This window comes from Pipistrellus kuhlii, unplaced genomic scaffold (genome assembly GCF_014108245.1).
Source record: "Pipistrellus kuhlii isolate mPipKuh1 unplaced genomic scaffold, mPipKuh1.p scaffold_m20_p_7, whole genome shotgun sequence".
In the NCBI taxonomy this organism is placed as follows: Eukaryota; Metazoa; Chordata; class Mammalia; order Chiroptera; family Vespertilionidae; genus Pipistrellus; species Pipistrellus kuhlii.
In genome coordinates this window covers 53,976,782-53,991,079 of record NW_023425573.1, presented here as the reverse complement: position 1 = coordinate 53,991,079, position 14,298 = coordinate 53,976,782, and the positions used below count along the sequence as shown (strand labels likewise).

The 14,298-nt window shown below is 40.5% G+C and overlaps 1 protein-coding gene across 46 annotated transcripts in view; it reads right to left on the bottom strand.

The window, feature by feature from the left end:
• NEB (nebulin) overlaps positions 1 to 14,298 on the bottom strand; it is a 183,330-nt gene that overhangs the window by 33,171 nt on the left and 135,861 nt on the right. For 43 of the 46 annotated variants that reach the window (XM_045575785.1, XM_045575783.1, XM_045575790.1 and 40 more), the window contains 13 exons: positions 13,916 to 14,026; positions 12,955 to 13,059; positions 12,213 to 12,317; positions 11,854 to 11,958; positions 10,991 to 11,095; positions 10,448 to 10,552; positions 9,712 to 9,816; positions 8,336 to 8,440; positions 6,938 to 7,042; positions 4,576 to 4,680; positions 3,811 to 3,918; positions 1,529 to 1,633; positions 433 to 537 (listed from right to left, as the gene is read on the bottom strand). In XM_045575785.1, the coding sequence (XP_045431741.1) occupies positions 433 to 537; positions 1,529 to 1,633; positions 3,811 to 3,918; positions 4,576 to 4,680; positions 6,938 to 7,042; positions 8,336 to 8,440; positions 9,712 to 9,816; positions 10,448 to 10,552; positions 10,991 to 11,095; positions 11,854 to 11,958; positions 12,213 to 12,317; positions 12,955 to 13,059; positions 13,916 to 14,026 (1,374 nt within the window). Of the gene's footprint in view, positions 1 to 432; positions 538 to 1,528; positions 1,634 to 3,810; positions 3,919 to 4,575; positions 4,681 to 6,252; positions 6,358 to 6,937; positions 7,043 to 8,335; positions 8,441 to 9,711; positions 9,817 to 10,447; positions 10,553 to 10,990; positions 11,096 to 11,853; positions 11,959 to 12,212; positions 12,318 to 12,954; positions 13,060 to 13,915; positions 14,027 to 14,298 lie in introns of all 46 variants that reach the window. The other 3 variants (XM_045575784.1, XM_045575792.1, XM_036422266.2) reach the window with 2 other exon arrangements.

Sequence of the window (14,298 nt, the reverse complement as noted above, 5' to 3'; positions counted from 1 at the left end):
TGTCACAGGAGAAAGGCAGAGGGAGATGGGGAAGGGGGGTAGGCACAGGAGAAAGCCAGTCTTTGACCAAACCCATAAGGAGGCCGCCTCTTAAAGAGGGCTTGCTACAGAACGGGGGCAGAGGCCTCTGGCCCCTCACTTCCTGCTGAGCTCCTCCTTTCCAGCCCCGAGGCTTAGACCAAGACCCCCAAGCCCACTCGCCTCCAGCCCCACCCCAGCCTCGCTCAGGTCTCCGAGCCATTGGAGCCAGACCCAGACTGTGAGGCCAGGTCTGCTTCCTGAGCCCACCTTCCACTCGCACAACCCCTGTCCTTGGATCTCAAATGGGCTAGGTTAACACACTCCATGGTGGTTATCATGACTAATTATTGATTTTCTGTCTGAGTGGGTGTAATGACTGTGGCCCAGGCTGATGTGTCTCCTCTATCTCACATCGCTTTGCTGCAGGGAGGACTTGGCGGCCTGGAGGAAGTCGGGTCGGTCAGGGATCCACCTCCAGTGGGCTTTGTTGGCTTCATACAGCTTCTTGTAGTCCAGCTGTTTTTAATGAGAGGAAAACGAGTCGCATCAGTCAGGAGGCTGAGTTCCTGACCACACACATGGCACTGAGGGACTCACCTTGCATTTTAACGTACAACAAGTCCTGGTTCTTTAGGCAAGAGAGAGCCCCAATGAAAATTTCTCTACAATTTATGCAGCTGGTCAGCCACTCAGGAGGTTATCTTGTGGGACCCTTTGTCCTCAATAGGGGCTAAAATTTTTAAAGACCTCTGGGGGGAAAGATTCTACAATCTTTCCAGCTCTGCCAGCGCAGCTTAGTCATCTTCAGAGCACTTGAGCACTTTTAACTTCTAACTTAATTCAGGCTTAAAACAATATTAAACATATATAGTACATTCTTTTGTGCCAGGCACTTTTCTTAGTGCTTTATAATTATTAACTTATTTCATCTTTGCAAGAACTGCATGCAGTTGACAGATGAGGAACTGCCTAGAAAGGTTAGTAACCTGTCCACTACAGGCATTTCAGTTTGCTGGCCCTAACAAACATATGTTCTCTCTGGCACTAGTGGGCACTAGTTGGGTTGTAATGGTTTCATTTTATAACCATACATATATGGCTTAGGCTAACTCATGACAGCACAAAGTGGTTAAATTTTTTTTTTGTCCATAAAGAACAGGCCCTAGGGTGTGGGGCAGGAGGAGAATATGGAGGGTGGAGGGAAGGAAAGATACTGAGATACTTTCTAAAATGCAAATTTCATTTCAGAATTGAGTCTCACATTTCTCAGCCACCTAGCATCAAGGCAGAGCAGGTGTAATGACTGTGGCCCAGGCTGGCCACCCTTGCTCTTCCCCAATGACCTCGGTGAGAACCAGAGGCAGCATGGAAATTTCAGCGTCCTTATGCTCGCTCCTAGCACCTAACTCTTGATCCGGACTCAATCTCTGGAAGCGATGTGAGAGATCCTATGTTCCGATGAAGCTGATGAATCCCCGTGAGGCTAGGGGAAGTTTTTGGAACTTACGTTGGTGTTGACTTTGTAGGCATCCTTGGCTGCTTTGATGTGAACAGCATCTGGCTTAATGGTGCAGTTGGACTTGTTTCTTTGGTAAACTTCTTTGTATTTCAGCTGTGGGAGGCAACACAATGACCAGGTTACTTTTTATAGCAGTCTACTTAGATACTTAAAAAAATAAGAATGAAAACCGTGTTTATAGTTAGTACACACTGCTCCATGAATCTGTGGGTAGAAAGGTTGTGGCCATGCAGACATGTGTGTTCCTGTCTCAGATTTTAAAACCAGCTCCCAGGACACACTGAGCGTGCTCATTAGTGTCACGGTGTCACTCACGTCCCCTGAGGTTGTGCTGGAAGGGCCAGCTGCACAGCTTTCCCTGTATGTTCTCCCTTTTCCAAATCAGAAAATTCCAAGTTCAGAACATCTTGAAAACTGCTGACGGAAACGAAGCTTCTCCCACCCAGATGGAATGAGTCTTGCCCTCCTTCTGTACCCCTCACAGCTCCAGCTGTTATCACCTCATGTTGTAATTATTTGCTTAACTGTCTATTCTTTCCATTAAGCTGAACTCCTCCAACGGCAAAGACTGTATGTCATTCATCATTGTTCCTAGTGTCAGGCACATTTGTTCCTGGTGTCAGGCATATAGAAACCCAATAAATGTTTGATGAGTGAATGAACGGATGGATGGATGGATGCAGTCATCACTATCATCACTGTTAGAGCCACATCTGGCCAGTTTGGGCATACGAGGCTTTGAATGAGAGGGAGAGTGTCAGGGAAGGCTTAGTCTCAGGGCCCAACAGGTGGTTTCCCCATCCAGGCCCAGAAGTTCTAGCTTCACCCAATTCTGCTCCTTGTAAATTTCAGGGCCCTGGAGCCTCACTTATTGTTGCTGAGGGATCCTCATTCATTGTTGCTGAGGGATCCCAGGTGTTAAAGTGGTTAAATCTGAAGTCAGACTGTTCTAAGGAAGCCTAGTAGCATTACTAAATTTGCTTGATCCCAATTTTCTGCACTCCACCACACACATAAATCAATATCTTTAGGGGAAAGACATGGAAATTCATATTTTACATCCATATCTCAGGTTATTGTTATAATTAGAAAATGTGGGAGAATGGACACCAAAATGCTTCCTTTTTCTACAGTGAAAGGGGAAAGGCTGCTCTGCATAAAGAATTGACCTAACAGATGTTTATGAATACCTAGCTGTCCATGTTTGAAATGCCAATGCTTAGGTTATCATGAAAAAAAACGAAAAATTTTTATATGCATTTCTGCCTTCATACACAGTACACAAATGTATTTAACAGTTTTTCATGGCAGCTCAGGTCAGCATTGTGAACACATTTATTCATCTATCAGGGAATTCCTGAGCACCAGGCGAGGTCAAGGCTGTGGGTAAGGATGCATGTACGCCACAGCTGCCTTTAATATTCTCTCTGGTGCAGGATAGCCATGGACTTCCTTATTTATTTATTTATTTATTTATTTATTTATTTATTAACAATCATGATAGTTTTCAACCACATAATCTATCTATATATATGGAAATTTATGAATACAATTTCTCCTCAAATTCAGAATATTTGAATTTAATGGCTACCTTGTTCCTCTTAGCCAAGATAAAGTGTACAGAGTATTCATAGCATTTATGGCATATTGCATTTTTCAAAATGGTCTCTACAACATCTCTCCTCTCCTCCCCCCCACCTCCCCCCTTCTACAATGAAGTCCTGCCATTTGTTCATCCAGAGGTGGCACCTATCTCTTCACTCGGTGAATCTGGGTATCCACTGTGCCAATAAAATACAGCACAAGAGTCTCTTGTTAGTTCTAGGAGTAGCCCTTAACTGGTCTGGAAGCTTCTATTCCAGTCTCTTGGAACCCACCCACTGTGCGGTGAGCTGTCCAAACCACACGGAGGTGGAGTGGGGGGTGGGGGAACTGTCTATGCAAAAGCAGAGCTCCAGCCTAGAACCATCATCAATGACCAGCCATGGGAGTGAGCCTTCTTGAGGTGCTGGCCCACCTGAGCCTCAGCTGTCTGCCAGCAGCATGTGGGATAGAAGATCCACTCGACTGTGCCCACTCAGCTCACAGAATCCCGAGACGGGGGGGAGGGGGGGGGGGGGGGGGGGGGGGGGGGGGGGGGAGATATTGTTGTTTTAAGTCGCTAAGTTTTAGGGAGATTGTTACACAGAAATAGATAACTGAACCAGGGTTTGTTAGGTCACATTAGAGAGCCCAAGATGAAAAGACTGGAAAGCCATTCTGATACTTACATCACTGACTTCATCTTTGACCTTCCGGACGTGCAGCAGCATGGGCGTGTCGTGGATTGTGGTGTAGCCTCTGGGCTTGGCCTTGTTGTATTCCAATTTGTAAAGTATCTAAAGGAGATGAAAAAGCAGGAAGAGACAATGTTATACATCTCCATTTACAGTGCAATGTGATGTGACATTATAAGTGCAAAGGGCTTTTGTGTGTGTATAAAGATGAGTGAATTCTATAAATTCAAGAGGTGCTTTTATGTTTTCTGCCAAGGCCTTGCCAAGGTGCTTCTAAAATGGGGTGTCTCCCAATTTGGTTGGAACAGTTCTATGTGGTAAAAGAAGTTCTGAGCATAGCAGGACATTTCACACCCATGCCTCACTCCCACTGAGTGGCGGAAGAGTCTTCTAGACATTGTGACAGTCTAGACCAGCGTTTTTCAACCACTGTTCCTGGTGTGCCGTAGGTGCAGACAAGACAAGAATTTTATAATTTTTCACTATTTTGTTTACTTAATATTTCATAATAAAGTAATTATAAAATACTTTCTTTGTGTTTATTTGATTCCTATTCAAGAGAATTACTTTATATATAGTCAATACAGGCACAGAGTTAAATTTTTTAACATTTTCTAATGGTGGTGTGCCTTGTGATTTTTTTCATGAAACAAGTGTGCCTTTGCCCAAAAAAGGTTGAAAAACACTGGTCTAGACTACCCTCTGCGTTTGCAAATGCGTCCTGAGTTTGAGAACCTGTTCAGTGTTTCTTGTACTTACATCACTGATTTGTTTGTTGACTTTTGTAGTACGCAGGTGTTCCGGAGTATCCACAATTGAGGTAAATTTGTCCTTAGTTTTTTCATACTTTTTCCTGTACTTGATCTAAATTGTGCAATAGAAGAACAAGTTAATGCTAAGAAGTGGAAGAGAGGGCTTTCAGGAATCTAATTTTCCTCTTGAGAGAGTCCTACAGCAAATAGTAGGATTATTATACAAGCCATTGATATGGGGGGAATGGGGTCATGCTTTCTCTTTAAATCCTAATTGAAAACATTTAATACAAATCTGTATTTGATAGCAAGCTTGCATTGGAGTGAGCAAACAATAACAATAAGTGATGATTCCCATACATTTTATACGTGCAGAAACTGAGGCCCAGATGGGGTAAAAGTAAGGGTACATGTAGAGTGAATCTCAGAGCAAGAACCAGACCCTTAATCTCTAGACTCCAACAAGTAATGATTCACTCACACTATAGGGTGGAGCAAAAAGTAGGTTTAAGTTGTTCATATGAAAAATAATACCATAATTAGATTTCAGTTGTAAGTATGGAAGATAACCCAATAATATAAGAATAAATTGTTTCCCATACTAACAACTGTAACCCTACTTTTGCCCCATCCTATATGCTGCATTGAATATGCATGACCTCTTAAGGTATGTTTCCATATCAAAGATGAAATAAATGTAAAATAAAAAAACCAAGTATATAGAGTTTAAAGTATTTATCATTTTAGAAAAGACATTCATTTTTGTAATTTTCAAGTCATGATTTTTTTTCATGCACATAAGCTGTTTCAAGCAGCACAGACACAGAGAGCACAGCAATAACTCATGCACAACTATATGATGGTCATATTAGGACAAAAAAAAAAGTGGCAGGCAAATAGGATATTCCTAAGGAGACCTCATCACCCTCATTTCATATGCTGATGATGTCACACTGAAGTGATAAAACAAGTTCCTATACAAGAATTGATTAAAAACTTTTTTTGTATGAGGACAATGGCATCTTATTAACATGGTATCTGGTAGTTAAGCAATCGTCACCATTTTTTGCTGCTTCAAATTTACCTTTCAGCACATGATGGAAAGGCGGTGGTGGTGTGCTTCTACTGACCTTGTGGGAAGGTAATGTTATCAGCAACGCTGTTAACAAGTATGTGAGAGGGCAGATGTGCCGGAAATAACCTAGCAAATTCAGCTTCAAACTCAAGAAGGGACATGACTATGCACAATTGTAAAAGAGCAGTACTGTCATCCTCATCTGTCCTAAATGGTACACTTGTAGTGATCATTGAACAACAGCCAAATTAGATTTAAAAAATTACATATTTAGACCTTCTAAATGCTGTTGAATCTATTTAATATACTCAATCTCTCAGGAATCTATTTGGGGAGGGAGCAAAAATTGGAAAATATAAGTTAAGGTTATACCAACTTGGAAATAAAGTTTGGAAAAGTCTCAGCTAATTTTACTAGGAGTCCCCTAGGTGTCATATAATATGCAGATGGCGTCATCACAGTGGTGGCCACACCCGGTGTTCATTTACAAGGAATGAACATTTGTGCAGTTTTATCACGTGAAACCATGGGCAGGGGCAGGGAAAGAAAGTCAAGGAAAGCATAAAGGCGAATGCCCCCAAGACTTCTTCCCATCACATCCGAAATTACCTGGCTCCACATGTATGAGTTGTAGAGGGCAGTCAACATATCTGGACGCAGAATTTCATTACATCCTCGCTTCAGAAGCATCTTGGCACTAGATTTATATTTTCTCTGTTCATGCAAAGAGCAGTGAAGCACAAAAGAGACATAAGAACATGGCTCTATATCCCCATCACATCTGAGTGAAGAGATGTAGGCAGACACACTTTATGTGCTCACATATACGTGTGGGTGAAGACACCAAATATATTACCAAATGCCAAGCAGAGTGACTACACGTCTGCAGTTGACCATCCATCATCCTTGATGGGGAATGGGGAATGAATGACATGAGAAATGCTTTATAAAAAAAGGACATCATTGGAGTAGGAAAATATGGCTGGGAGTTTTGTCTCTTTTCCTTCCATTAATTTGCTTCTTTGTTTTGCAACTCAATTTGCAATTTACAACTGCAGGCTAAAAACAGGGCTGCCAGAGGAATAAAGGGTCACTGCAGCACATGTGAGCACACAGAGCATGGACTGGCACACTCAAATAGCTCCCGGGCTCTTTGGGTGGCAGACAGATACTGTGAAACAGAACATCCCAATATCATAGGCAGAACCTATGACATCCTTGCAGCAGACAGGACAACATCTCATGAGAAACCTGGAGCACTGCCTGGGCTGGCCAACCAGCCCCATCACAGTACCTGACTGATCTGGTCGCCTGCGATCTTAGCCAGCAGATGTCTAGGCTCATCGACTACCAGGTGGTATTTATCTTTCCGCTGCTCATAATCAGCTCTGTATTTTTTCTGCTCGGACATCAGATCAAATTATAGCAAGAGTACAACTTCAAGGCTACACAGAAATGTCCCCAGATAAACACTCCAGAGGACCAGAAATATCTCATTTTGGGAGGTGGGCACCCAAGCTTCCAGGATAAACACAGGGAGGCAAAGAGAGTTAAGTAAGGGAAGATTGCCTGGAGAGGGCTGGGGTGTGGGATTTATGACACCAAACTGGAGTACCTTGTGCCTACACATTTTCCATCTCTACATAGGATGCCATTAGCAATGTTAGGATTTATGGCACCTTAAATTGTATTTAGGATAAGGCATGGTAATCGACAGGTCTACAATCTAAGGCTGTGAGAATCAAAAGGAATATTCGTGAAAAATTCTAAAGGTGTTCTAATGCTAGTTAGTTTATTTAATTATAAAAAAGCCCTGAAAATCCTTTGTGAGTGTGACAAATAGAAATAAAATATATCAAGACTGTATGCTAGGAATCTACTAACAGTAATTCTTCAGAGTTGTTCCACCTGGAAATCTACTGAAAATGAACAAAGTCAAATTAAAAAGAAAAAAAAAGTCATATATTAAAATAAATATACCATTAGTTACATTTCCATTTTTAGATACATTTTACTAATTTTCTAACATTGTGCATGAATTCATGTAAATCTGCGGCATATCCAAAGATAGGAAATTAAATATAAAACCATCCAAACATTTAAGTTAATCAATAGCTTGGTTATTTCAGTCACTTTAAGCTAAATTTAACTTAAATTGTTGCAAAGATAGTTCTAGAAAAGACTGGGTAGAATATAAAAGAATATTTTGGGGACAAATGGCTACTTCTTTGCACCAATATATGAGTAAACAATGGCAATGCAATTGAATGCCAAATCACAACAATCCCTTCAAGGGTGGTTTTTCCAGCCACTGCCATCTCTGTACAGCCATGGTAGAGATGATAAATTGAACTTCTGTCTCTCCCGATTCTACACAGTATCCTGTTTTAGGGAGTTCGGCGGATAGTCAACAAAATCCTTTGCCTCCTTGCTGTCATCGCCCAAAGGGCTGTGCTGCTGTGTGCTAGCGGGAACAGAGTGGTGATGGCTGTGGGGCCCTCCCATCTCGCAGCACAATCCCTTCACTTGCTCTTACTCATGCTTTTGGCAGAGCCCATCAGAGGGTGACTTTATAATAGTCTTTCCAGATCTTTATCTCGACACTTTTCTGTCATTTTACTTATTGGGTTGCAATCTGATATAGACTTCTGAAGGGAACAGCATAGGGTTAATTGGGTCAGGTCATACATACCTCATTCGCCAACTGAGTTGCGTACTTGAAATGCCTATTGATTGGACAATCGTTTTCATACTTGAAATGTGACTTTGTCCTTTCAAATATCTCCTTATACTTGTACTAGAGAAAACAGAATGTGGTTAATTGATAGCAGGCTGTGATTATCTTAAGAATGAGACATGCCTTTTATTTTATCATACAATTGTGATAATTTCCTTATAGAGTTAACAATTACTAAATACTTACTCTGTCTCCCAAGGCAATAAAGGATATATCTACCCAGATTCCTTGAAAACTCACTCCAAAACATATATATTTACTGAATGGATGACAAACAGATCTATTTTCCAAATTAGGCAAAAATCCAAATCAGTTCCTTCTTTGTTCCTATATATTATAGTGATTATTATTTTATTTTGAAGGTATTACCATATGCAGTTGAAGGCAGTTTTTTAGTCCATTAATTTGAAATAGTTTTTGGTAATTAATCAGATAATCATAGTATTTAGGGCAGGGATGGGCTAACATTTAGAGCATCACTTATTTTTAAATGATCCCATGAACTAAGAGGTTTTTGAAAAAAATAACTTAAAATAATTGTAAACAAAGAATGTGTGACAGAATGAATGTGGACCAGAAAGTCTAAAATATTAACTATCTGGCTGGTTGAAGAAAAGTTTGCTGATTCCTATTTTAAAGTTCAAAGGAAGCTAATCCAACAGCTTTGTTTTGGAAATAGGAAAAGGAGACCATAAGAAACAGTTATTTGAATCCATTAAAGTGGGATTATTCGAATCCATTTGTGGATTCGAATAATCCCACTTTAATCCCGACATAGTTCAGTGGTTGAGCATGTATGAACTAAAAGGTCCGGGTTTGATTCCTGATCAGGGCACATGCTTGGGTTGTGGGCTCAATTCCTAATGTGGGGTGTTCAGGAGGCAGCCAATCAATGATTCTCTCTCATTACTGATGTTTCTATTTCTCCCATCTCCCTTCCTCTCTGAAATCAATAAAAAAATATTTTTTAAAAAGAATCCCACTTTATATACCGCCTTGCTAACTCTAATAGGATGAATTACCCAGAGACATTAATAGTGAGAGAATTCTGGCTAAGTATGAGTTGTTCTGAAATGAGCATTTATCAAATTCAAATAAATTATATACTAAATGATGACTATAGTCAATGAAGTGAGCATTAAAAAATTTGAGATATGCCATTTTTGCAGAGCCCATCAGACGGTGGACAGTTCAGTATGTATTCCAACTACAGGGACTAAAAGCGAAGATCAGGGTGGAAATATGAAAAAGCTATATGCTCAGTGCTAATTCTCTCTGTGAGCACTGAAATACGCTAAACAGATGTGGCCATCATCCTTGAGGAATCATACCTTGCTGTAGAGAGTCTTGTTCTGTCCAGCCAGAGTGAAGTCGGGGGTATCATAGGCATAGCAACCAATTCCTTTAAGCCAGGTCAGATCTTCTTTGTATTTTACCTGGGAGAAGAACATCATCAAAGAGTTTTAAGAACCTATCTCCAAATAGCAGTAGGTTAGGATCTATACAACTGGAACAAATACAAGCTCTTACCACTGAGACATATAGGGTAGTAAAGTATCAAAACAATTATTTAAGATAAGTTTCCAATAAAACTTTTTTCTGCTTATTTTATGGTGTATTATATGGAAATTTTTATTTTTCATAGTAATTAAAACAATTCAAATGTAACAGGCGTACTTTCCTAGAGATTATATCGTGAACTTGGCAGATGTATTTTCCTATTGAAAGCTGACATTTCTTTCTAAGTGAGCATTGTTACCTGTCTTGAATGCTTCATGAATTGTCTCTTCAATTGACCAGAAATAGGTTATTGCTTAGATGAAGTATATCACTTCCAGCCATGTAATATGATATAATACATTTGGGAGAAAAATTAGGTTTATAAATTGGAATATTTTTTTCTCTCCCAAGTTGAAGTTCACTCACTTATCAATGAGTTTTATGATTTAAACATCCATGCATAAGAACCAACATTGAGTCACATGTTTAATCGGTTTTAGTGCAGTGTTTGACTTCCTAAGTCACAAGGACATACGAATTATAAAAATGGAAGACTTAAAGACTCACATCACTGACTGCATCAGCAACTGCCCGGTGATGGAACTGCTCTGGGCTATCAGGAATGGACCTCCAGATTCCCAGCTGGCTCATGTAGTTCTCCTTGTATTTCACCTGTGGGAAAAACACAAAGACAGGTATAACATCTGACCCAACATTAATGTAAAAAAATAGTCTATTTATTTCCAGAGAGTATCAGGGAAGGGAGGATATTTTCTTGTTTGTTTATTTGTTTGGTTTTTAATCCTCACCCAAGGATATTTTTCCGTTGATTTTTAGAGAGAGTGGAAGAGAAAGAGAAGACAGAGAAATAGTGATGTGAGAGAAGCACATCGATGGGTTGCCTCCTGCACGAGCCCCGACAAAGGCATAGGCTGGGAAAGAGCCTGCAACCGAGGTATGTGCCCTTGACCAGAATCGAACCCAGGACCCTTCAGTCCACAGGCCGATGCTTTATCCACTGAGGCAAACCAGCTAGAGCAAGGGAGGATTTTTTAAAAACTGATGGTGGCTCATCGAGCCTCATGCAAGAAGCTATATGGAGGGACGTACTTTACTGATGTCATCTGTGACTCTGCGATGGTACACAATGTCCAGAGCATCCTTCACGGTGTGGTATTTCCCTTTGGTCTTTTCAAATGTTTCTTTGTAGCGTAGCTGGAAAGAAAAACACACACATGGATTATGAAAAACTACCCAGTTTAATAATTGAAGTCTTGTAAACATGAGGTTCCTCTCAGGTTTTCCCATGAATAAATTTAGGAGAGATTTAAAAACTAATGTCACATCCTGGCAGAGAAAAAGGACACGAGGAGGAACCTAATAAAATCTGAATAAAGTAGTATAGAGTTTAGTGAATAATGTATCAATATTGACTCATTGGGTATGACAAATGTATGATGGTAATGTAAGATGTTAACAACAGGGGAAACTAGGTGTAGTTTAATTTCATTGTCACAATTCTTATCCTCATTCCACATATAAGAAAACAGTCTCAGAAAAAATTAGGTAAGGTATACAGAGTCAATCAGCAAGCAAACGACAGTATCAAGATTTTAACCATGTTTGGCTGACTCCAAGAACATGACTTTATCGGCAAAAAACCATTAGTTGTCAAGCATTCCCTAGGAAATGCTACCAAAGACTCACAAGAAAAGCCCACATTCTTCCAAGAAGAGCAGTGAGAAGGGTCATAGGCTTTTTGCATTACTCTTAGCTACTACTTTGCCTAACTGGTATTTGTTTGTGCCTATTTTTTTTTTATAAAGTTTTTTAGATACGTTGTTTCTTTTTTTCCTGCTCCTTGTGTGGGTCAGGACCTTGAACTATGGATATGACTAATCTTTTCTGTTTCCTCAGATACCTCAACCTCCACTGTCCCTACCACAGCAGCAGACAGAGGAAGGGATGCATACATCACTGGCGTTCCAGTAAGCCTTCTTGGCTCTGATGAGGACTGGTGTGTCTGGAATTGGGGTGTACTTGTCCTTCATCTTTTCATACTGAGTCTTGTACTTGTTCTAAGAAATAAAGATAGGAGAGAGAGACAACATTAAGTTCAAGTGTCTTCATCCTTCACCATCCACAACCATGTCACAGATCCACCCTAGGCACACAGTGTATTGTCTCGTTAGCAGAATGGCCCCGCCTCCTGTTCTTGGTGCTGCTGAGCACCACTTATAGACGTGAGCTCTCCTATCAGAGGCAGTGGGTGAGGGATTTAGCGAGCTTTTTTCCTTTGGCCCAGTGCCTCCATGCCAAATTCTCAGCCTACCTCGCTGACCAGGTCCTTCACGTCTTTGGCATGCTTCAAAGCTGTGGTCTGGTTTCCAGCGTGGTGATGGGGTCTCTCTTTGGTGGCAAGTTCAACATATAGATACTAAATAATCAGAACAGGGATCAGATGTTATAGAGATAAAACATTTTTTTTTAAATTTATCATTTAGTCTTCTCTATTCAGCAGGCGTGCGCCTGTCGTCCTGTTTTTTGTTTGTTTGTTATATGTGTTTCTGTTCATTTGTTTCTCTCTATGTCTCACATCTGGAAACACATTTGCACTCCAGTTGTCTAATAACCTTATTGCTGAGTACAATTTAACCAAATCCATATAATAAAGAATGCAGATAGAAGAAGAAGAGGATTCTGACAGAGCCTTCAACATATTTTCCCCCCATTTTTTTGCCTGAATGCAAGAAATATAATTTTATTTGTCTGTGGAAAATACATAGGTCCTATAGAATAAGTCAAGCAACTTGTTTTCACTGCCTGTAGTCCACAGACTATTCATCCAATAACAAAAGTTGAATAGAATGAGAAAAGAAGACATGGCATTTACCTGCTCATGTAAAACAAACCATGGTTAGGATGAACCAGACAAACACTGCCTCTTGAAATTAATGGGCATGCAATTGCATCAAGGACAACTTATGCTACAGACCAGAAGTGGTTAGACACACACAACCGCCCCCTGTGAAGCCAGTGTGGCAGGTTCATGAATCTTTCTTTATTAACTTTACCTGACTCTGAAGCTTCTGCCCTTGCTTGGCTCTTAGAAGATCAGGTGTATCAGGAATCGAAGTGAAGATTGATTTCTGCTTCTTGCCTTTAGCTCTGTACACCAGCTGGAGACAAAATAGTCATCACCATCATTTCTGCTCTGTAGACAGTTCTCGCAGATGCCTTTATTACTTATTTCATGGAAGAAGCAGGGGTCATCCCACTACAACAATCTGTTTCTTTCCGATAAACCAATATTTTGTTTACCTCCCTGGGCTTTCTTTACGTTTTCTCCTCTTTTATCAAAATACTCTGTAGCTTGTCCAAAATTCACGCCTCTGGTGTGATCCTGGTTTCTTCTTACCAGTTCCAACAGTTATCCCTTCCTTTCCATGGCCTTCAACACTCCAGTTTCCCCAGCCCTCTCCCTTCATCTGCAAACAGACTCAAGTCTCTCCCTTCATTTTCCAGCCTCTACCACTGACCTTGTTCCTCTTTTTTACAATCAAGCAGACTATGCATTTGGTGGTTCCCCCCCCCCCTCCCTTTCTCGAACAGTTTAATAGCAAATAAACAAAGAAAGGTACCACACTTAGCAGATACAAAATGACTTTTTGTCCATATGTCGGTGTAATTAAAACAAAGTTAGGTTCCCTATTGGGACAAAAGGAAAAACACACACAAAAGGAGATTCTTTTTAAATGCATATTCTCTTGTTCCAAACTTGTAACTTTTTTTTTAAATTCACTATACAAATTCTGTGATCAGGTCAGAAAAGTGACAAGGGCTCTTCTTGCCTTTTTTTAAAAAAAAACATTAAAGTAAAATCCATAATTTTCTACATGGTACAATGTAAGCTGAGGCAAAGTGAGATCAGTTGACTTGCTTAGACGTGGTGGGCACTCTGTAATTAAGGCAGAAAGGAGATCTCTGCCTCTTGTAGTTGCCTGATAAATGCTCTCTAGAGGAACACACCCTTACCTCACTCAGATGTGTCTTCAGTTCTTGCACTGTTCTGTATTCTGGAGTGTCAAGCACCACTTTGTATTTGTCTCGCATCTTCCTTGCATTATCAGTGTACAGGTAATTAGACTAATAACCAAAAACAGAATGAAAATAAAAGTTGAGTCATTCAAGAAACTGCATGTTGTGGTAACACATTGTCTTTCAAATGGCCGATGTGTGCCAGTCAAGCTGAGCCTCCACGTGCCCTGGAGGCCTTCCCAGGCAGGGACAAAAACCATTGTCATCTACCTAAGCTCATTGCCTTGTTAGGAGTCATGGTCATGACTTGATCAAGTGGGTTAATGTCAAATTTCCCCTTAAAAGTAGCTGTAGGCAGAGATTTTCTGCCCAGCTCCTTG